Source organism: Acinonyx jubatus, chromosome E4, assembly GCF_027475565.1.
Source record: "Acinonyx jubatus isolate Ajub_Pintada_27869175 chromosome E4, VMU_Ajub_asm_v1.0, whole genome shotgun sequence".
Classification (NCBI taxonomy): domain Eukaryota; kingdom Metazoa; phylum Chordata; class Mammalia; order Carnivora; family Felidae; genus Acinonyx; species Acinonyx jubatus.
Window position 1 is genome coordinate 55,966,106 of NC_069395.1, and position 22,152 is coordinate 55,988,257.

Sequence of the window (22,152 nt, forward strand, 5' to 3'; positions counted from 1 at the left end):
CCTAACCCAGCACCTAGGGGCTGAGGGAAGCTCTCCTAGACTCAGCAACGTCTAAGCAGTCTGTGCCAGACGAAAAAGGATGAGAGATGTTCTGTACTAAGGAGGTAACATCTATAAATGCTGTGAGCTACGAATCATACCAACTTTAGGGAACGCAAGTAGTTAAGTACAGGAGCAGGCGATGTGGAAAATCTGAGGCTGCGGAGGGAAGGCAGGGCTAGATCACAAAAGGCTTTATATGTCATTCTAAGGAGGTGAGGATTCATGCTATCACTGACGGGGAGTCACTGAAAGCTTACACATGACACGGTCAGGTTTATATTTCAGAAAGACTGGCATCGGTGCGGAGAATGGATTTCGCTCTGTAGCTACTCCCCTGAAACTGGCCCCTACGCCCGCCTTCTCTACCTAATCTTCCTGTGGCTCTGAACAGCTCAGCTCCACACCCCTTTTCCCGTCAGTATTCTCAAACAAAACTAATGATCAGAATCACTTAAGAGCTTATAAAAATACAGATAATCTGAGCCTACTTTTTCGAACTGGATCCTCATGGGAATGGAGCCTGTCAGTCTCTGTTTTATAAAATCTTCCCATGTGATTCTGAGGCAGTTGGACTAGGGACAGAATTAGGGGACTAACAGAGACTGCTACTTGCACCACAACACAGATATGTCGATGAACATCAACAGTGAGTTTGGCTTGTTGCGTTAGATTAAAGATGGCTGGCACTCTAAATATCTTCCTTCTACATGATCTACACCTCTACTCCCAGGACTAGGAAAATCAATCCCTTACTTAAACCCTCCAGAACGTTCTCCTGTTGTTTAAATAACATGTCCAAACCTTAACACAACCCATTAGGCAGCGTAGTCTGGCTCCAATGATCTCTCCTCTCCAGCCACCCTTCCCTCTACCTTGTACTTGTTATTTGCGGGGGGGGGGGGGGGGGGGGGCAGGCGGGGTGGATATTGATGCAATTTACAACCCCAACTTCTACTTTGTCAATTAAATTAAGGGTAGTTATGGAGTTGAGAAATTGTGTAAATCAGTAAAGATCTGAAAACTGTCTGAAAAAGGGGTGCCTGGGAGGCTCAGTCGGTTGAGCATTTGACTTCGGCTCAGGTCCTGATCTCGTGGTTGGTGAGTTCGAGCCCTGCGTCAGGCTCTGTGCTGACAGCTCAGAGCCTGGAGCCTGCTTCGGATTCTGTGTCTCCCTCTCTTTCTTCCCCTCCCTGACTCATGCTCTGTGTCTCTCTCCCTCTCTCTCTCTCTCAAAAATAAATACACATTAAGAAAAACTGTCTGAAAAGAATTGGAAAGTGACTTGACTTAGGAAGAGAAAGGGACTGCTGGTCAATCTTCAAGACTCATCTGAGTTAAAGAGCAAATTTCCACATCCACATTATTTCCATATTATTTCCATGTTATTTCCTCCCAAGCTCAAGAACCCAGGGGCAGAGAATATTGATAACTTGTCAACTACCATTTGCGTATTGGCAAAGCAGAAAGCCAAGAGATAAGAGAATTAAGGGTGCTGGTGTAAAAGAAACAGAAAGTTTCTGGAACGGGCCTAAAAAGATGATTCGGCTAATTTGTCCCAAGGGACAGAGGATTAAAACGTGAATGCCCGTGTTTAGCCGTATGCGGTCTGGTTGGCAATGGTTCACCATTTGATTTAGTTTTGGTCTTAGGCTTGTTCTCCAGTGGCTCTCACTGACATTCTGTCATGTTACCCTAGAGCATGGTGAGTAACAACAGTTAGAAGGTTCCAGAAGCAAAGTAAATCACTTCCCAGGACATAAATGAAACCACCAAGGTAATCCTATAATGAGGTAGCAAATGCTTCATAATGATTGTTTTCCTCCTAAGTTAGAACTCTGACTTACAAACATGATTTTTACGGTTACAGCATATCCATGCGGTAGACCTTCTTTAATTAAACTGATGTGTTGCATTTCGCACAAGACTCCGTCTGTCTCAAAACACAATATATGTCAATATACAAATATACGCCTCAACATGAAGATATTGGAGTGCTTCGAAGATAGGAGCAGTGACATTTAAACATTCTGATAATAAAAATGAAATGCTGTGCTTGAATGGTGTTAGATTATTTTTAATTAAACCAATGCCTTAAATTAATCCCATTAGTTCAGTTTTCAGGTTTATCATTTCCCTTCTTTTCCCAACGTACATTCACATCAATGAAAGCAACGGGGCCAGACGCAATGAGGCAAGCGGTGTCGGAGGCCAGTGGCTAAAATTAGATTATCAATGACATTTACTTATCTGTTCACAGCTGAAATTTCAACGGTACAATGTTTTCTCCTGAAACGAGACGCTTCCTCATCACTGAAATGCAGGTTTCTGTTATCAGATTACACCCATATTACATCACTGGGTGGTGAAACTGACCCCAAATAGAAAGCGAAACCATATATACTTTTTCTGTGAAGAGAAAAGCTAAAGACAAGATTAAGCAATGGGTTTGTTTTCATAAGATTATTTTGACCCGTGCCTTTCGTAATTAGGGTGAGCTTTTACTTCTAAGAGAAACAGTCGTCCCGGAGAGGAAGGGAATAGAATGCATCTAACATGAGGGCAGAGCAAGGCGGGCCTAGACCTTACCCCATCCATCCCGGAATACTCCATAATGCAAATCTTCAGGGACCAGGGCAGTCTAGAATTTGTGAACACTGCTCCCTTTTCTGGTTTTGTGTACAATGTACATTTTGGGTGTATACGGCAGTCTCTTAAAACAGTTTTCCTGATGTTTCACTCCATTTATCTGCCGGGAAATCCACCGAGTGTGTGCACGTACTTATAAAATTAGTGGAAACTTGTACATACTACATTGAGCATTTCCAGACATGCACTGGATCCCTTCTCTCCATCCCGCCACGCCCCCGCCCCCCCCCCCCCCCACCGCCGCCGTGAATTATGAGGAGCGTACTTCTGTCCCAAAGCACCCCTGTGCAGTCCGGCCCCATTCCCACCTGCTGGTCAGGACTGTCCATCACTGTGCAGTGCGAACATCCACACCGGGATGCACTGTTCTGGAAAGCCATCCTGCTTCTTCTGGCCCAGCACCACCAGCCCGCTCTTCCTAATGAGGCTCCGGAGGATGTCCATGTCCCGAGTCACACTGCTGTCCGAGAGATCGAAGATACAGCCCTCCCGAGCCACGTTGTCCTTCAGTATGATGACACCGTTTTCCTTCAGGCCAGCTCGGCACCGGGAAAGAAATACAAGAAGGTCTTTGTCGGTCAGGTACCCTACAGGTGAGGCCAAGTAGATGGGGAAACAGGATGGAATGGTGGGGGGTGGGGAGGGAAGGGAGTAGGAAGGTAGGAAAGATCACAAGGCTAAGAATCAGGAGACCATTGGTTCACTCATTCATGAATTATTTAATAGCCTGAATTGTTCTGGTTGTGGGAGGCTTCGATAGGAGGATAGGTATCGTCTCTGAGGAGGCTCAGTGTCCCATCTATAAACTAGATATTATGCCACCTGTTCTATCTACCTCATAGGCACGAAATAAACTATTGCCTTTCCCATGAATCCCCGCCATCGTCCCCAGACAACCCAACTTTGTCATTACTGCTCTGTGTCCCCTAGATACACACACTGAGACCAATATCTAACTCACTGCTGTCTCACTTCCTGGGAATTTAAATCTAAGGAAGTCCGGTTTTGCCCCTACATGGGGATAAACTCTTTTTGACCCCACTTTTTCAAGTTTTTCAAGTATTTGGTTTTCTTTGCAGGGTTAGGTTGGTCCAAAGGCACTCCATCTCCAAGGATGGGAATTTTCAGGCTCATGACAGAGGATGTCAGGGGAGACGGTGGGAGGACCAGAGCTTCGGGGGGAGTTTCCATGATGCCTAAGGCTGCCTAACTACCCTTAGCACAACTACGACTACATCTCCCCGAACGTCCTTGCTCCCTCTCCGCAAATCCTCAAATTAGCCCCAAGTATTGTCTTCTCTCTCTCTCTCGGAAGGGGACAAAGGCAGATGCCATGCCATGCAGGACTGACCAGAGACCCACTGAATCCAGATGACATCATATCTCCCCAGTGGGGGTGTAAATTCCTGCAGGTTGTAGCAGTGGTAGCTTTCTACCTTGTCCCCGTTGACCTGCAGGTAGTTCTGGGCTTCGACGAGGAACGATTCCATCATGTCCACCAGTTCCACGCTTTTGAAAACCGGCAACAAGACATGCTTGCTGACCCTTCCTATTCCAGAGCCACAATCCAAGGCACAGTCTGTCCCAGCTCTCCCGGGGCCCTGCAGAAAGGTACCTTGTGGGATGCTTCAAGTACAGACACGTACCCTGAGTCTAGGATACTCCGGTTACCTCTTTGAACCAATTTTATTTAGGTCAATTTTCATATAATAAAATGTACTATTTTAAGTGTACCATTCAATGCATCCAGGCACGTACCGACTACCACAAATAAGTTCTAGAACATCCAATTGGCTCTTTCAAGAAATAGCCAACACTGCTAGTGTTTACTTTCTTTGTTTTATCCAAATAGAGGTCTTGAAAAGAATTACAAAGTAAGATTTTAGAAAATAATGTTTTAGGTCTAAAAACTCAGTAATTTCCTCTAAGAAATGGGTCATAGAAAGCCCTATAAAGTAGAATGTTATTAACTGTAAATTTGGGTCAAGCCCACAGCTAAATGGACCTGCATGGTAGCTTATTGCTTTGTGAAAGAGAGAAAGAAAGAAAGAAAGAAAGAAAGAAAGAGGAAAGAAAGAAAAGGGGAAAGGACAGGGAGGAGAGGGGAGAGAGGAAGGGAGGGGAGGAGAGGGGAGGGGAGGGAAGGGAAGGGAGGGAAGGGAAGGGGAGGGAGGAAAGGGGAGGGGAGGAAAGGGGAGGGGAGGAGAGGGAGGGGAGGGAGGGAAGGGAAGGGAAGGAAGGGAAGGAAGGGAAAGGAAGGGAGAGAGGAGACGCGAGGTGAAATGAAGCGAAGCCGGAAAACCTTACAGACAGAATTTTACTTCAAACCCACCCCGATGGCACACAGCACATTCACATGGATAGAAGGTGTTTGTGGCAAAGTCTCCTTATCTCTTTTAATGCTAGAAATTGTTTCCTGTCTTTGTAAGAGAAACTGTACGATGTACTGTGCACAAAACCCCCTAAAATTGTTTTTATAAAGTAGGTCTCGGGGACCCTGGGTGGCTCAGTCAGTTGAGCGTCCAACTTTTTATCTTGGCTCAGGTCATGATCTCATGGTTCATGAGATCGAGCCCCACGTGGGGTTCTGTGCTGATGGTGCAGAGCCTGCTTGGGATTCTCTCTCTCCCTTTCTCTCTAACCACCCCCCTCTTTCTCAAGATATAAAAATAAAAAATCAACTTTAAAAAGTAATAAAAATAAAGTAGGTCTGTACACTAAATTAACCGGAGGTGAAGGATGGATAGATGGTGGAGGAGGAAATCAGCCAATGAAAACTTTCTCAAACTTGCTTCTGTAAAGTAGTATATTCATATGCACATATGCATATATATATATATATATATGGCCAGCTGCACATATGCATATATGCATATATATATATATATATATATATATATATATATGGCCAGCTGAAACTCTGAGATATATATTATTCGGTCTGTCTATATTATCTGGTCTAAATTATTTGTCCATAATTGGGATGACTGCTAAATAGATTTTATGCTAGAAATTATAATAATAAGATCTTGCCAATCAAGATCTTAAGGAGAAAGCCTACTCTTGTTTTCTCAGAAACTAAGGATTTAAGAAAAGATTTGAGCAGAAGGAAACATCAGAAATGCCACTTTCTAGTCCACTCAAAGGGCCTTCTGTACAGCAATAAAGGCACAGTGAAGAACAAAAAGTGAAGACATTTTGGCTTCTTTTCAAATGGAATCATAATAAGCATGATTTATCATGGGCTTATATATAGAAGCTCTTTGCATCTGTAATAACTAACATCAAAACAACTCCACAAGATAATGATTACCCCCCAGTTTGAAGCTGAGGAATCTTGGGTTTCCACAGCTAATGGCAGACCTAGAACTTGAACAGGGAACTGTGTGAATCCAAAGGCAGTTCTACCTTAGAGCAGTCCCCTCAAGCGCCAACTCCGATTCCCTTGATAGTATCTGTCCGATGCTACGTTGAAAAAAATTCTAAGGCTTCACTGAGACTGAGCAGGAAAGAGCTCTGTGATTGACTAGTGATGTCTCCCTTGAGTATGGGAAGGGGGACGTGGTGGTACCCATACCATGTATTTGCCATTTCCACTTACGATGCCACCTCCCTCATTCAGATATTATAACGTAAACTAAACTCATTCAGAGAAAAAGAAGACCTAGGCTAAAGGCTTATGCTGTGAGCGCCATAAAGAAAACATCCCTTAAGTAAATCCACAACATAAACGCGATGGGTGGGATAAGTATAGGAACGTTATCGTAAGCTGTCGAAATGATCTTAGTAGAAATGTGTATACTCAGAGATTACTACAAATTTTTCTTACCATTACTTGGCCTTAAAGTCTCCACAGATCATGTTGTTCACATTATCGTAGCAAGTGGCCTTAGAATTAGAACCATAGAAGGATAAAGCAAAGAGGGCTCAGAGACCTATGCCAGAGATGTCAGATTACAATAGCTGACCTCCTTTTTCTCATTGAACAAATAAACCTGAAGCTGCTCTTGTTAAAGTGAGGCAGAGCCTCACCCGCTCACCCTTCCTGTCATTCTCCCAGTAGGACCTTGAAGGATCTCAGCAAAACCCTAGAGTGCTTAAAGCACTCATGTCTAATTTCCCTACTTTTTTATACCAAGAAACTGAGGCTCAGAGAGGTGAAATGTTTGAAATAGAATTCCCTTGAAAATTCTCACTCTCTGATTTATATTTTTCACCAACGGAGACGTGCGATATTTGACTATAATTACTTTCGAGACAATGGTCATTTACAAATACAGAAAGGTACCTTTCACCCAAATTGTGTGTACTGCTCGCCTCTCACCACTGTGGCTTAGTTGTATTTATTGTATTTCACTGCATACGGCTGCCACTGCCTCCCATATTCTTTCTCTCTCTCATTCACATGCAGCTCGTATGGGAAGGGGTATTTAAAGCCCATTCTCGGGGCGCCTGGGTGGCTCAGTCGGTTAAGCGTCCGACTTTGGCTCAGGTCATGATCTCACGGTCCGTGAGTTCGAGCCCCGCATCGGGCTCTGTGCTGACAGCTCAGAGCCTGGAACCTGCTTCGGATTCTGTGTCTCCCTCTCTCTCTGCCCCTAACCCACTCGCATTCTGTCTCTGTCTCAGAAATAAACAGACATTAAAAAAGAAAATTTAAAGACCATTCTCAGGCACATCTCCTGCCTCCTGGACACCAAGGCTGCCTGTATTGAAATCTGATGTCCTTCTATGAATGTGACTGGACCTATATACAAGGTGTGATTTCAAAACAAGATGTTTTGTTAATTCCATTCTCATTTATGGTATTGTCTTCATACTTATGGATTCATATAAAATAGTAAAATACTCTTGGGAATTTGGTTTTTAGTTTTGATTCTGCCTATATGTTTTGTTTTCAAAGACATCATTGTAAGTTCATTCCTGTGGGATTTAAAACTCAAAAGGAAGTGCTGAATGCCACTGTATGGAAACCGTGAAATATAACAAGTGAGACCCAGAGTTTTTAATCATCCAATCTCTGAGAAATGTCAATAGATAAATACTGTCAAATACTGATTACTTTTTACAAATTGCCACTTTCCCCCACTAGAAAGCTAAAATGAGGACCGTTATCAGCTGTGCCATTGACATCACCTTGGCATCATTTGTTTATTTGCTAAAGTAAACATAAATGCAGCAAGTTTAAACAACTTTTCTCGCTGTCCTCTGTCACTAAGTGTTGAAAGGAAAGCAAAACTTCAAATTAAACAATCTGCCTTTTCCCAGTTGACATAAGGATAAATCATGTCAGATACTCATATTCCATAACTCCTTGTATCTTGACCTGGATACTAATTTAGCAGATTATTGAGGTCAAAGTACAAAAATATCATTTCTTTAAAAAGACTGTTTAGACTCAGTTAGAGGTCACAGTTTCACAATGAGCCTTGTCTCCTAAGAAGGACTCCTTATATTTGTTTGAAAAGAGCAGGCTCCTCTTTTCCAACACAAATATGCAAGCACAAGGCTGTTTCCTTTCCCAGGTCCATGGGCGTTGTATGGGCTCTGTCTGACCAGCATCCCTGTGGTCAGCTTGGCACTCCACATGGAGTGACAAGACAGCTGGGTTACTAACTAAGCTTCTGAAATGCACTGGGATCAAAGTCAGCCTCACCACGAGGCAGGCAGAAGGGAGAGCTTTCGGCCAGGCCGGAGGAGATTTGAGGTCTGTGGTACACACACACACACACACACACACACACACACACACACACACCAAGGATTTTTCTGCTTCATGAGACAAATGGAAAAAATATGTCACGGTTAAGAGTAGAGAGTCTGGTGTCAGACAGGCCTGGCTGGACTTCAGTCCCTGCTCTGTCTCTTACCGGCTGCATAACCTTGACGACTTAGTTAACGTCTCCAAACCTCGGTTTCTACCAATGTAAAAAATACGGATGATAATAGTACTTACCTTCTAGAATTCTTTTGAAAAGTAATCAAGACGATACTTCTAAAGTGCTAGGCAGAGGGACTATTGCAGGAAAAGCACTCCGTGAAATCAGTCAGTGATACTGATTTAGAAATACTCCGGGTTATCCTGACCTACAAACATTTATGGACGTCATCTCCAGCTTCATGGTCCTTCGTGGCCACAGCTGATGTTCAGACACGTCGGCCCCGATGGATGCTCCATCCTGATTTAACTTCTCTGCTCAGACACTTGGTGCTCCATGGAGGTTGGATGTGAAGTGAACTTCACCTTAACACTCGGGATATTCTTGATAGTGCACTTGAAAACCTAACTCAGATATTTATAATATTGATAATGCTTCCCTTATCAGGATACAATGGGCTCCAAATTTCAAACAGATGACTTCCAAATGAATTGGAACGAAACCCGGTTGCCAGTTAGGACTTTGTCTTCAGTAGGACCAACAATAGCTTTGTGGTATCGGCAGCTTTATTAAATCTATTCTAGCAACTAAATGAAGTTCCTGAAACTCTAATGAATGCATTTTATGAAAGCCTGTTATTACTTTTTTTAATTTTTTAATGTTTATTTTTTTTTGAGAGAGAGACAGAGACAGAGACAGAGCATGAGCAGGGGAGGGGCAGAGAGAGAGGGAGACACAGAATCAGAAACGGTCTCCAGGCTCCGAGCCATCAGCACAGAGCCCCATGCGGGGCTTGAACTCACGGACCGTGAGATCATGACCTGAGCCGAAGTCAGATGCTTAACTGACTGAGCCACCCAGGCACCCCAAAGCCTGTTATTATTAGTAGTAGCAATAAATTAGATTTATTGGGTAATAATTATGCACAACAAAGCAAGCACATTTCTTTGCACATTGGCTCATTGGATCTTCGTATTATCCTCTGAGGTAGGTTCGATGGTTAATGCCCTAGTCACAGGTGAGAAAACTGAAGCTTACAGCATTTAAGGAACCATTCCAAGGTTGCTTGTACATTAAATAGAAGAACCTATTGACTATAGAGCTGAAGATTATTGTCCCTACCCTCTACTGTCTTGTCTCCATCTGACAGGGAAGTGAGGAAGCAGTTTCACCCAACCCCGGGGCTACAAAGAGATCACATTCTTTCAAGGCGAAGTCTGAACTACGTATTAAATAATATAAAGAGATTCTACTGTACTTCTCATTTTTAAGCCAAACATAGGCATGCACTTCCTTACTATATTACATTTGTATTGCAGGAAATCAGTAAATCGCCCCAAGATCCCAAATGGCATGATCTCTCATCAGTCATCTGGGTGTGAACGGTTTCATCTGGAAGACTATAAAAGAGATGTCTTCTTAATCCCCCAATCGTAGTATTAGCACTGCTAGTTCCCTTTCCCCTGAAGCATGAGAGATTAGCTGAGGCTATAGGATGGTGAAAGGCCAAGGGGGATAAGCCAGTGGTTTGATGCGACCCATCCCTTCTGAACATTTTAAAAGAGGCTTTCGGGCTCAACTCTTGGCTGAGCCATATGGCTTTAATACGACTTAAATGACCACACAGAAGCATGTGAGCTCAATGTTTGTGAGGACTTTGCTTCCTCATCAAGCTGCAGTTGCATAACTCACCCCAACAAACTTCCGAAGGAAGTCCCGAGAAGCCTGGATATCTGGGATGGACAGTTCAATGAAATTTCCCATCATACCCTCTTCTGTAGCTGGTACTTCTTGATAGAAAAGTTTAGCTCTGGCATAGAACTGCATCTCCCCATTGATGATTTGACTTGTTAAAGCATACAATTTCACTGCAAATGAAATATTAATATTTATCAATATGTATATGACAGAACAAGTTCAATCTTATCACACATGGAATTGTTTCTCAGAAGCCTGCCCATTTGTCATGTGGAGGAAAGGGCACAGTCAGAAGATCTGGGTCTGAGTTCTGGCTCAGTGACTTACTCAATATGTAGCCTTGAGAAAACTTCTTAACCCCTCTGATCTTTGGGTAGCTCATGCATAGTGGCATTTTCATGACTTAATGACCCTATAGTTTAATGAAACTGTAGCTTATTACTGTATATATTTTTTTAAGTTTGGCAGTATTTGTTATCGTAGAATAAAGAATGTCACAAGGACGCCTGGGTGGCTCAGTGGGTTAAGCATCCAAGTCTTGATTTTTGGTTCAGGTCATGATCTCAGGTCATGGTTCATGGGCTCAAGCCCCACTATGGGCTCCTTGCTGAGTGTGGAGACTGCTTGGGATTCTCACTCTCCCTCTCTCTCTGCCCCTCCTGTGCTCTCTCTCTCAAAATAAATTAACTTAAAAAAAACACAGCATGTCACAAGTTTCACAGTGAGTTTTATCTTTGAGCTCCAAGTGTTTTATGAGGATTTAACTGTTAATCTTTACTTCTAATCACAAAGTACATTTGGGGTAGCTATTTTTTCACCTCTTTTTAAGCAACTCACACTGAAATATCTCTTTGTACCAACATTACAGAAAATGTGCTTAAGCTCTATCTTCTGAAAATAAAATAATTAAAAAATGTTATATTTATTGAGCAACTCTTCTGTAGCAGGCAGTGTGCTAGGCACATTCTCATATACTACGTCACTTCATTATTTTAGACACCGCATGAGGTATTATTTTAACACATTTATTTTTTGAAAAACATATGTTCCAACTTCTGAGAGGAAAATTTGCATGCATTTAAGTGATCTTTGTAGATGAAAATACACCTCTTCAGGTATAAAATAGTATGTTATACCTCTTCAGGTATAAAATATAAAAGGGTTGCCATATTAGAGGACATTCAGGAGGAAATGGTAAAGAGTGAATGAAAGGAAGGAATTTCTCATTCAAGAATGTAAACTGAATGCATTTGTCTTTCCTCCTTCCCCATATTCCCCCCAAATTGTTTTAATAACCTCAACACATAACTGAAGAAAATGAGGGGGGGGGGGTCGCCACCGATGGATTCATGACTTCAACAAATGTCTGGAAGACAAAAAAGCAGATGGAACAAAGCTAAAAAATTTGCAGCCTCAGATAGTTGCAAAAGGAAATAAGAGTTAATAAAAAACCAGTGAAAGGGCAAATGCACCCTCCCAAAAGCAACTGATAGCACAACTGTAATCCTGGGCAGGGAAGTATCTTGTCTTAAAAAAAATTTTTTTTTTAAATTAATCGCCTAAGGAGACCTAAACCAGTTAGTATAGGATCCTGGAATACCACTTATTTTGTCATAGAGAGGACTCTAAGCATCATATCTGCTCACACAGGTGAGACTTTAGTAAGATCTACTAAAGACATATATACCAGAAGAAACATTCTCCATTACCTAGAATCATTGACCCTGTTCTTTTTATTCCTAACTGTGGATGAACAATGATTTCTAAACACATGGGGGTAAAGTGGCAGTCTGAAAGAAAAAATAGAGATAAACAATCAGAAATGACCCCAAAGGAAATAGAACTAACTCAAGAAATGGATGAGAATTTGAACCAAAACTAAACAGAAAATTCACATATCCTTGGAGAGATATGAGAACTGGTGCATCCATAAATCAATGATAAGATGCCAAGAAAGCGATAATTCAACAAATAATAAAGACTTCTTAGAAATTAAAGTTTTGATTACCAAAACCTTTGGAATACAACTTTGAGTAAATTTGTCAGGACAGAAACAAAAAGACAGATGTGGAAAACAGAGGTAAAAAGATTAGAGCTATAAAGACTTAATTCAGGAGGCTCAAACATCAAACCAATTAGGATTTTTAAGAACAGAGAAACAGAAGGAAGAAAATTATCAAAGAAATAATAGAAGAAAATTTCCCAGAGCTAAAAGTGATTGTAGGATCGAACAAGTTCTGAGCAGCATGGATAGAAAAAAATAACAATGATGAAATAAATGCCACATTTACACAAATCTTTAGGAAATTTCAAAATGCAAAGAGTAAGAATTAGAAGATTCTAAAGTTATTTAGAGGGGAAAAGGTGGTTGACCCTCAAGGGTTGCCAGATTTAGCAAATAAAAATATGAGACACACAATTAGCTTTTAATTTCAGTTAAACAATTTCATAGTATAAATATACTTGAAATATTGCATATCACATGAGACATACTTACACTAAGATTATTTTTTGATTATTTTAAATACAAATTTATTTGGAGTTTTATATTTTATCTGGTAACTCTATACTCAAAGGACTAGAGTCAGGCTTATAACACAAGTCTCATTAGAAACACTAGACAACAGGGGCACCTGTCTGGCTCAGTCAGTAGATCATGTGGCTCTTGATCTCACGATTGTGAGTTCAAGTCCTATGTTGGGTGAAGAGATTACTTACAAATAAAATCTTTAAAAACAAAGAAGCAATGCCATCAATATTCTTAGGGAAAAGTATTTTGAAGCTAAAACTTAATACCCCATCAAACTGTGAAAGACTATTTACCTACCATGGATTCATTCTTCAGAAGTTTGTTGAAGCAATATTCTAGCCCAATGAGCGTTCAAATCAAGAGAAGATACATGTTAAAAGACAATGAAAGTAATCCAAGAATCCAAAGAAAACAAATTCCCAAATGACAGATACTTAACAGATCTAGAAAGTTTTTATTACAACAGAAACTATGGGCCTCAGAAACATAAGTTCACCCAGAAGTAGAATGCATTGGATTCTGGGCAATAGACAGAGTAGATAAGAAGCAAGGAGACATTAGTGATATTCTAAAGAAGACATATTTTTAATCTCAACCATCACAAATAAAAGATAGGTGGAAACTCCAAGCAAAATACACAACAGTACAAAATGTTCTGATCAGGAGGTAAAGCAAACCAAAATAGACATAATTTGCCAGTAGAAAGAAAAGAAACAATAAGAGAGAAAAGAGAGTCTATTGACATAGTCCCAAATTGTGATTTTAGAAGTTACAAATCCAACAAACACCACTTATATTAAAATATTCCATCATAATACATTCCATCTATGGAGTTACATCAGTATTTTCCGACTCAAAGACTTTGGAGCCACTGTTTGGATCTTTTAATGGTCATGAACTTACTGAAAGGGATATAAGAATCAGTTCCGGTCTACATCATTTCTAGAGACTAACAATATCATATACTATATCTCCCATATATACTATTATACATTGATTGTTTTTAAAATGTCTTCTAAAAGTATTAAATATGTAGATGCTTTTTGCCATCTTATACACATATTAGCAACTGACTGGGGAAATACAACATTAAAAGGAGAGTCTTCATGTTGAGAACATTGGGAACCACTCACCTACACCAATCTCCCTTCTCTAGCACTTGGTAAAGTGTTGTGTAAACAGCAGGTGGCTCAATAAATTCAACAGGGATGGCAAAAATCAAGCATAACTGTCCCCATAGCGTGACTGCTCCAAATTCTTCAGTATGTCTCAGAAAACCAGGCTAGGAAATCACAGTTCATAGTCTTCCCCGAGCTCCATGCTCCCCGGGATCACAAGCGAGCCACAGCCCAGGAGTTTCCTTGATCCAACCAAAGCAGCAAAGCAGCCACACTCATCATCACCTTAAGTCAACTAGTTGGTGAAGTCCATTAAAAACCTTAATCTGGAAATGAGAATGGTCCATTATGCCAGCAACATTTAGACCACAAGTGAATGCCAAGCCCAGCAGGGGTCAGTCTCAATAGGTAGGTTTTTATGGTTATGGGCTTGAGTTCTCATTTTCACCTAATTGACAGGAGCGTTTCACTAAAACGATATATGAGGTGTCATGGCCAGCCCCAGGTTCTCCCCTCCTGATAGCTCCTGCAATGGTGCAAGTTGACTCAGATAAGGTAATCAGTCATCAGCCTGTGCCTTTTTACTACAGAAACACATCTTGTAGCTCATTCTTGTAGGACTGTGAAACTTGGGGTAGTCTAAGACGGAGTTCTTGATATAGTTCTATTCGTTCTTGATATGATATGGTGCTTGTTTCTTGACCTACATTATGGGCTGACCTCCCAAGAACCTTGCAATAGTTTACTTGTTACAAAAAAGAAAGTAGAATACTAGTTGATTTGCCCTGAAGAATCTAGATCCTGTGAACTCTCTGAGGAAAATGTAAATAGCTAAGTGCTTCCATCTGCTGAATATCGTCTTGTCTTTTCATTTCCTTTTTATTCCTTTTTGTTTTTCTAAATGGTTGGTTATAGTTAGTTTAGACTTTATTCCAGACATTAGAACTGTTTGTCAACTGAAAATTTATCTGAGAGGATGGGTAGGCTAAGTTTAGACGTTTAGTTTGAAAAGATTTGAGATAGGATATTGGATCATGCTAACCTTTTATTTATAAGCAAAAGAAAGAAAGAAAGAAAGAAAGAAAGAAAGAAAGAAAGAAAGAAAGAAAGAAAGAAAGAAAGAAGAAAGAAAGAAAGAAAGAAAGAAAGAAAGAAAGAAAGAAGAAAAATTAAAAAAGAAAAGCCCAATTAGGACATGCCCTTATGAAGGATAAGACCTTCCATAAAAGAAATTTGCAGATGAGCCCTTCCCAATTTAGCTATTAAATAATTAATGATAAAAATGAAAGGAAGGAAGGGAGGGAGGGAGAAAGATCTAGGTACCATAGAATATTATTCAGCCAAAAAAACGAAGGAAATCCTGCCATTTAAAACAACATAGATACATGGATAGACCCTGAGGGTATCATGCTAAGTGCAATACATCACCGCAGAAAGACAAATACCATATGATCTCACTTGTACGTGAAATCTTAAAAAAACTGAACTCATATCTATTTTTTTCACCAGCAGGGCTGGGGAGTAGAACTTTATCAGTATTTCTGGTGGAATCCAAAGGTCTGGTGTGCCAGAATGCTAGAGTTATCATTATCAAGTCTCAGAATTGCCCTGAGGGGCCCTGTAGGTTTGATTTGCTCCCTGAATGCCTTAGCCATCTGGTGTTTCTTGTCTCTAAAATAATGCACTGCCTACCCTAAAAAAGTTTTAGAGGGATGTTTCCTTTTCAGCTGAAGATGAGTTCGGTGTTTCCTAATTCTTTTCAGGCTTTAACACCAATGAGGTAACAAAAGGGAGGGCGGGAGGGACAACACACTTTTCCCACCACACATCACATCCCCTACTCACTTGGCTGACGTCTTCCCAACTCTCTATTTCTACTTGAGCGTCCTACCTCACCTACTATCAAATTTTAGAAGACCGGAAGTCAGGCCGAGATAGTGGGGACAGATTTCAGGTGAGAATATCCGCGGAAGGGTCAGAAGCTGATTCAGCAAGTCGCCATGCCTTGTCTGCACCTGTGCGGCATTGTGTGGGGGTCTCTGTCACTCTGTTTCCACTTTCCATGAAAACTGCCAGTGTGGGTCTCCCTACACTGAATTCCTCACGAGAAGGCGATATCTTACTTGTCTGTGCCACCCCAAGACTTACCGTTATGCTTAACCCATAGCAGGTGTCCTTTGACTATTCGCTGACTAAATGAATATTGCCTTGCGTTTTGTTCTTCGAGTAACATACAGGTTCAACAAAATGGAGAGTGGCTATAGGGAAAAGCTGACATAAGTGACACAAGTTACAGTTTTCATATAGTTTGTAAGATATCTATCCTCCTAATTAGGCACACCCATGTAATAAGAAAATAGTAACTATCATTGATCGCACATGGATGTACGCCCTACCTATGCTAAGCATTTATATTAACTGAATAGGTGAGAGATGGTATTATCCATGGAAGAACACGAGGCAGCAAGAACACGAGCCCAAGATCGAGTAGCTAGTGAGGACACAACTGGAATTTAAACCCAGGTCTATTTTTTTTTTAATGTTTTATTATTTATTTTTGAGAGAGAGGGATAGAGAGAGAGAGAGAGGGAGAGCAAGTGAAGGAGGGGCAGAGAGAAAGGGAGACAGGATCCGAAGTAGGCTCTAGGCTCTGAAGTGTCAGCACAGAGCCCGATGCGGGGCTCAAACTCACGAACCACGAGATCATGACCTGAGCCCAAGTCGGATGCTTAACCACCTAAGCCACCCAGGCGTCCCTAAACCTAGGTCTATTTAAATCCCAAACCCGGATCTCATCCGTCTCATGCTGTGTATCTGAAAGTCTGCTAAATAAAAAGGGGAGTTATCTGGTTCTCCATTTCTTTAAAGAGAAAAATAATCTCGCAGCTTTGCGAAGGGAACAGTAAACATTTGAACAAAGCATCACTGTTCAGGGAGTTGTAGAGCAACACCGGCCACGGGGGTGAAATCAATTTGAAAAATGCCAATGGTTATACGCTGAGTTTTATTTGGCAGTCCCACGTGTCTTACAGGAAGTGTTTTTATTAACTCTGGCTTTTAATTGTGATGGCAGAAAGGTGACCATTGTTATCAATTTCCTCCTCAGAGACTTACTCTTCTAGAAAGAGTCAAGTAAAGGGTGGGTACTAAGAACTTGTGGGAACAGTACACCAGGCATTGTACTAAACACTTTCTTACCATCTCTTCACATTTTCTCTTTCACTCCTCACCATGATAACTCAAAACGGGGATTATGCGCATCATTTTGCAGATGAGTGATGAGTGACGCAGAATGATTTAGTAACTTAATATCACACAGAAACGAAGGGTCATGGCCAGGTCCCGCCCCACCCCGATTCTGCTGAACTCTGTGGAACCATTGTTCTAAAGGTGAAGTTAGACCAAGACTTTAACGAAGTCCAGGAGTGCTAGACTCTTGCTCAATATATAACTAATAAATATTCATTGACTTCTGTGTACTTGGAAATACACGGTGGATAGTGCTAGAAGAATTACTGACTGGCTAACTTACGGGAACGTCTCCATCAGGCCTTGCATGAGCCCCTTTGAGCCCTGGTATATGAACTGGAGATGTATATAATTGTTCTCCTGTTTATTTCCTATCTGTGCACAAACAGCCACCTTTGGAAATTTTCATTGGGAGGCAGCAGGATTTTGAGGTTCAAAAAAGGCAGATTTGGAGTCAGACCGCTCGGGTCGAACCCCGCTCCACCACCCAAAGCCACGTGACCCGCGGCAGGTTACTTCACCGCTTCCTGAAGAGGGGTTGTATTCAGTGGCATAGCTGAGCCTTCACTGGAGATTTTTAGGATGCACGCTTTTGCTTCTCCACGAATTTCTGAAGCTAGTCGAGGATATTTGAGCAAAGGTCCCCATGACTGAATGTCCCTGCAGAGCGTGCTGTGAGGGACTGGCTACCCAATGCAGGCAGTTAGCAGGAGGGAGGAAGGAAAGGAGGAATCAAAGAGTCTGGTTAGCCACATCCTTCCCATAATTACCCTAAACAACAAACTCTCTGTGTATACCCTGCAGTAGCCATTCCTTAACCTTTTTTTTTTTTTTAAGGGCTTTATTTTCATTTCTGTGAAGTTTTGAAATCATCAAAAGGCGGGGGAAGCCAATTCTAAAACACCTGAGTGGAGCTGGGGAGGGAGAACTACTGGCTTCGTTTTGGGTTCAGACTAAAAAGCGTTAACACCCACGGCTGCTTGGGAAGTCCCATAGAGTGAGCTGAGCTTAACATCTTTGGTGATACCTAGTCTAAGGAAGACCTACATGGTGACATTAAAAGAGGTCTGGTTCTGAGGAAGGAAAAGGAAAAACAAAAAGAAAAACAAAAACAAAAACAACACGAGTCCTTATTGAGCCTTGACGGTTTTCACGTATGTAACTGCATTTAATCCTTCCGATTGCCCTGTGGTTTTGAGGAAAATGATGCTCAGAGACTTCAGGAATTTGCATTAACTTTGGTGACTTTTCTATCAGCAGCAGTGCCAGAAGTCGCACTCAAGACTTTAGCGATGTGCAACTGATTATTACTAAGGGATCATTTAATCTGTTGCGAGCAGGTATTGATCGAGTTCTTTCTATGGGCCAAGAACCATGGCAAATGCTAACTATATAGATAAAGAAGAGGAAAAGTAAATGAGTCTCTATTGTCATGGGAGCTAGAGCCACTGATGAGGCCAGGCAGATAGAGCAGAGAATAGACCCTGTCCCCAACTCTAAGCAGAAAATTTACACTGTTTCCTGTTTTACTTTGGGCTTACATGGAAGACTTTGTCAAAATGTTTGTCTTTTATTAATAATTTTTAAGAAATTGGAAATCACTGATAAACTATCAGCACATTCACAGAAGAGAAAAATAGGTAAAATCAGAATGACTCTATTGGGTGAAAAAAGGGATTTAGGCAAAATATAAATTATAGCCTACTTGTCCCAGTCAATTTTCATTTGATTTTCAGATGATACGGAAAAGGTTCCTTTCCGATTCACCTTCAGCTACTTTCAGGGGTGTGTTCCTTTTCCTCTCTAGTAATTTGGTTAAATTTTTTTTAATGTTTATTTATTTTTGAGAGACAGAGCACGAGCAGGGCAGGGGCAGAGAGAGAGAGGGAGACACAGAATCCGAAGCAGGCTCCAGGCTCCGAGCTGTCAGCACAGAGCCCGACGCGGGGCTCGAACCCACGGAGCGTGAGATCATGACCTGAGCCGAAGTCGGACGCTCAACTGACTGAGCCACCCAGGCGCCCCTCTAGTAATTATTTTTAAAATCTGGCAGCCATCTGCCCCTTAGTGAGTATCCTAGTAATTGTAATTGATATCTTTCCCCTGATATCTTTCTCTTGATAGCTGAGGCCACCAGGCTACTGTTATCGAGATGGGGTGCACACAAGATACTCAAGAATTAGTTCTGGAAAAACAATGCTCTGCTGGTGTGTGGAGCAACCAGAACATCCTCACCTTCCAAATGGACTGCTCTAGTGTTCTCCAGTTGGATACAAATGAGATGCATGACACATCCTAGAAGAATTACTTGTGGGCGGTGTGATCTACCAGAAAGAACCCTGGTCTTGGGTTCTTGCTTTGGTATCTAGATGAGATCTGTCTAGATTAGATCTCATCATCTCTGATTTTCTTTTCCCTGCTTGAAGAAACAAGATGGGGGGGGGGGAGGGCGGGAGGGGGAGCGGAGGTGCACAGGTGGGAAGAAAAAAATAATGCTACTTTCCTTTCTATCCCATAATATGGCTGTGAGGATCAAATAAAATTACAAATACGGAAAAATTTTAAGAAACATTGTCTAAGTATGAGATGAGTGTATTTGTATGTCGAGAATTAAATATCCCTTCAGGAATGGATTTATGAAAAGAAAATTTTGTGGTCTGCTGGTTATCTAGTTTCTTGAACGCAATACAAAGAATTATTAGTTCCTACGACGTCTGGAAAGCCTGGCTACATCAAGGGCACAATGAGGCTTTGAGACAGCCTTAAGAAAACAGACTGGGGCTGATACATACTGTTTCTGCTTTCATTGGGGGAAAATATAAATCAAAGGGGGACACTTCACTCTTTAATCGCCAGTTATTTCCTCTTCAGTGCTGTTAAGAGTTCCTTGAAGTAACCACTTTCACAGAGGCTGAGAAAAGTAGTGGAGACAAACCCGATAAGCTTTTTATTGCCCATTGTCTAATTCCCTGAAAGCTAGAGGAAATAACGAAAATGGAGACAGACCACTGCCCCCAGTTTTTTCCTTAAAATTCAAAGACCAAAGTAAAATTTGCTCCTTTTCGGCTCTCTATTATTGTGACTCAGGGAAGCCAGAAAGGATTGTGTGTGGAGCGTGGGCTCATACACACATACACACACACACACACACACACACACAGACACCTTGCTCTATTATGGTTTAGTGTTTTTTTTTTTGGACCCTTAGTTGATATACTATTGCATTAATACTCTCACCTTTGTGTTACCTAACCTGCCCCCCCGTCTCGATTTTTGCAGATATTAAAAATGTCCTCTAAAACACAGGAACTGAATTTCTGTGAGCAAACCAACACCCTGGGAAGCAAATCACAGTGGCTGAGGGTGCGTGGAAATCCCAAAGTGGAGGCCTGACCTGCCAGGCAGCACCCGACCCGGCCTTTGCGCCCTGCAAGAAAGAATGCCATTGAAACATTTAAGCCCACTGGCATTGGTCATGGGTTCTTTTTATCTGAAAAAGAGTCCTTGTTCTAACTCCTCTTGCGCGACCTCGCCACGGTCCCCCCTTTCTGGTCCCTTCTCTAGTAGCTCTGACTCACTTACCCAGGGGAATTTTTTCCAGCAGGTAGAGATAGCTCTGAAAGAAGTCATTGCGAATGGCTCTGTGAAGGATGAAAGACATGCTATGTCGACAGAGTTCGTCGTCGGTCTTCTGCCAGCGGGATCGAAAGGCAAAATGGGCTCCCAGGTGGGCCATGGTCAAGGGGGATGAAAATTATTCCTACAGAGGCAGGAAGCTTGCCTGGCCGTTTCTTTGAATTAGCCTTCCCTTCCTACACGAACTTGAGACTGTCATTTTAAACCAGCCCCTGTCCATCCATATCAGGAGAGGCTGTCATGGGGCGTGGGGGAGGGGCAGCAGACACCGGAGGTCAAGCTCCTGGCGCATGCCTCCGTCTGATTGCTTGGGCGACACCGCTCCAAGCCAGCAGGTGCTAAGTAAAGATGAAAACAGGCTGAGTGGGATCCTGCTTCATCCAGGAAAAAGCAGCGTCCGTCTGTAACTTCAAACAGGGACGAGCACAACCCACTAACACCCTGACTAGTTGCTCTAATTTGATTCCTAAATTGGAATTAGCCTAATTTCCATTTCAAAGTGCTGGGAACATTTTGCAGGAGATCCTGTTTCCTGATTTCCATCACTCCCCCTGGAACACAGAATCCTCAAGTTACAGGGACCCTTCAAAGTCATCCTCACCACCCAGGCTCCTCTCATCAGTGCAAATTTGCCCACATCATTTCGTAGAGGCGGATATGGGTTTCCCACTTTTAAGGATTCTCCAAGAGACGCAGTTATATGAAAACCTGTTTTGATGTTCACTACCCATCTCTGCCAGCAAATCTTTCCTTCTAGATTGCTCTAAACAACACCTCATCAGGTTAGCCTGTTTCTTCCTCTCTATCGTGGGGATGGTTTTCCTCATAAGTATTCACTTAGTGTCTGTACCTCTGATAGGCCCTTTACCCTTCCCACATACTTTGTACCCTGGAGGCTGACCTGTATTGAGATCAGCGGACTCTCTTGCCTTCTGGATTCTAGTTGGGTCCAGCCAATGGGTGGTGCCAGCAGGAGACTGGAGGAGAATAAGCCGATGTATTTATTCCCCTGGCACCTTCCCTGTGGAGATGCCATAGGCTGACTTCTTCCTTTGGTGGAAAGTCATAGCTCCTGGCTGGCATCTTCTCATGCAGATATCCTGTCCTACTTCTCATAACTGCTCCCTCCTCTACTGCCTCAGCCCTCCGGGTAGTGACGTGCCATCCTGTCACAAGCCCGGGAGTAATGCGCCATTCCTTGCAATTTTGCTATGCTTACCTACACCTTTTTAAATAGTCCCTTTATTTTTTTTAATTAAAAATTTTTGTTAATGACTATCTATTTTTGAGAGAGAAAGGGAGAGAGAGGGAGAGAACGCAAGCGGGCGAGGGGCAGAGAGAGAGGGAGACACAG

General features: G+C 42.0%; 1 protein-coding gene across 1 annotated transcript; it reads right to left on the reverse strand.

Annotated features, from left to right (window-relative positions):
- Positions 1–3,003: 3,003 nt before the first annotated feature.
- On the reverse strand, positions 3,004–21,097 carry NTMT2 (N-terminal Xaa-Pro-Lys N-methyltransferase 2). Its single transcript, XM_027046326.2, has 4 exons — positions 20,745–21,097; positions 10,260–10,435; positions 4,040–4,289; positions 3,004–3,275 (listed from the first exon to the last, which is right to left on the reverse strand). The coding sequence occupies exons 1-4, from the start codon at positions 20,896–20,898 to the stop codon at positions 3,004–3,006; spliced, it is 852 nt and encodes a 283-aa protein (XP_026902127.1). The 5' UTR covers positions 20,899–21,097.
- Between the last annotated feature and the right edge of the window lie 1,055 nt (positions 21,098–22,152).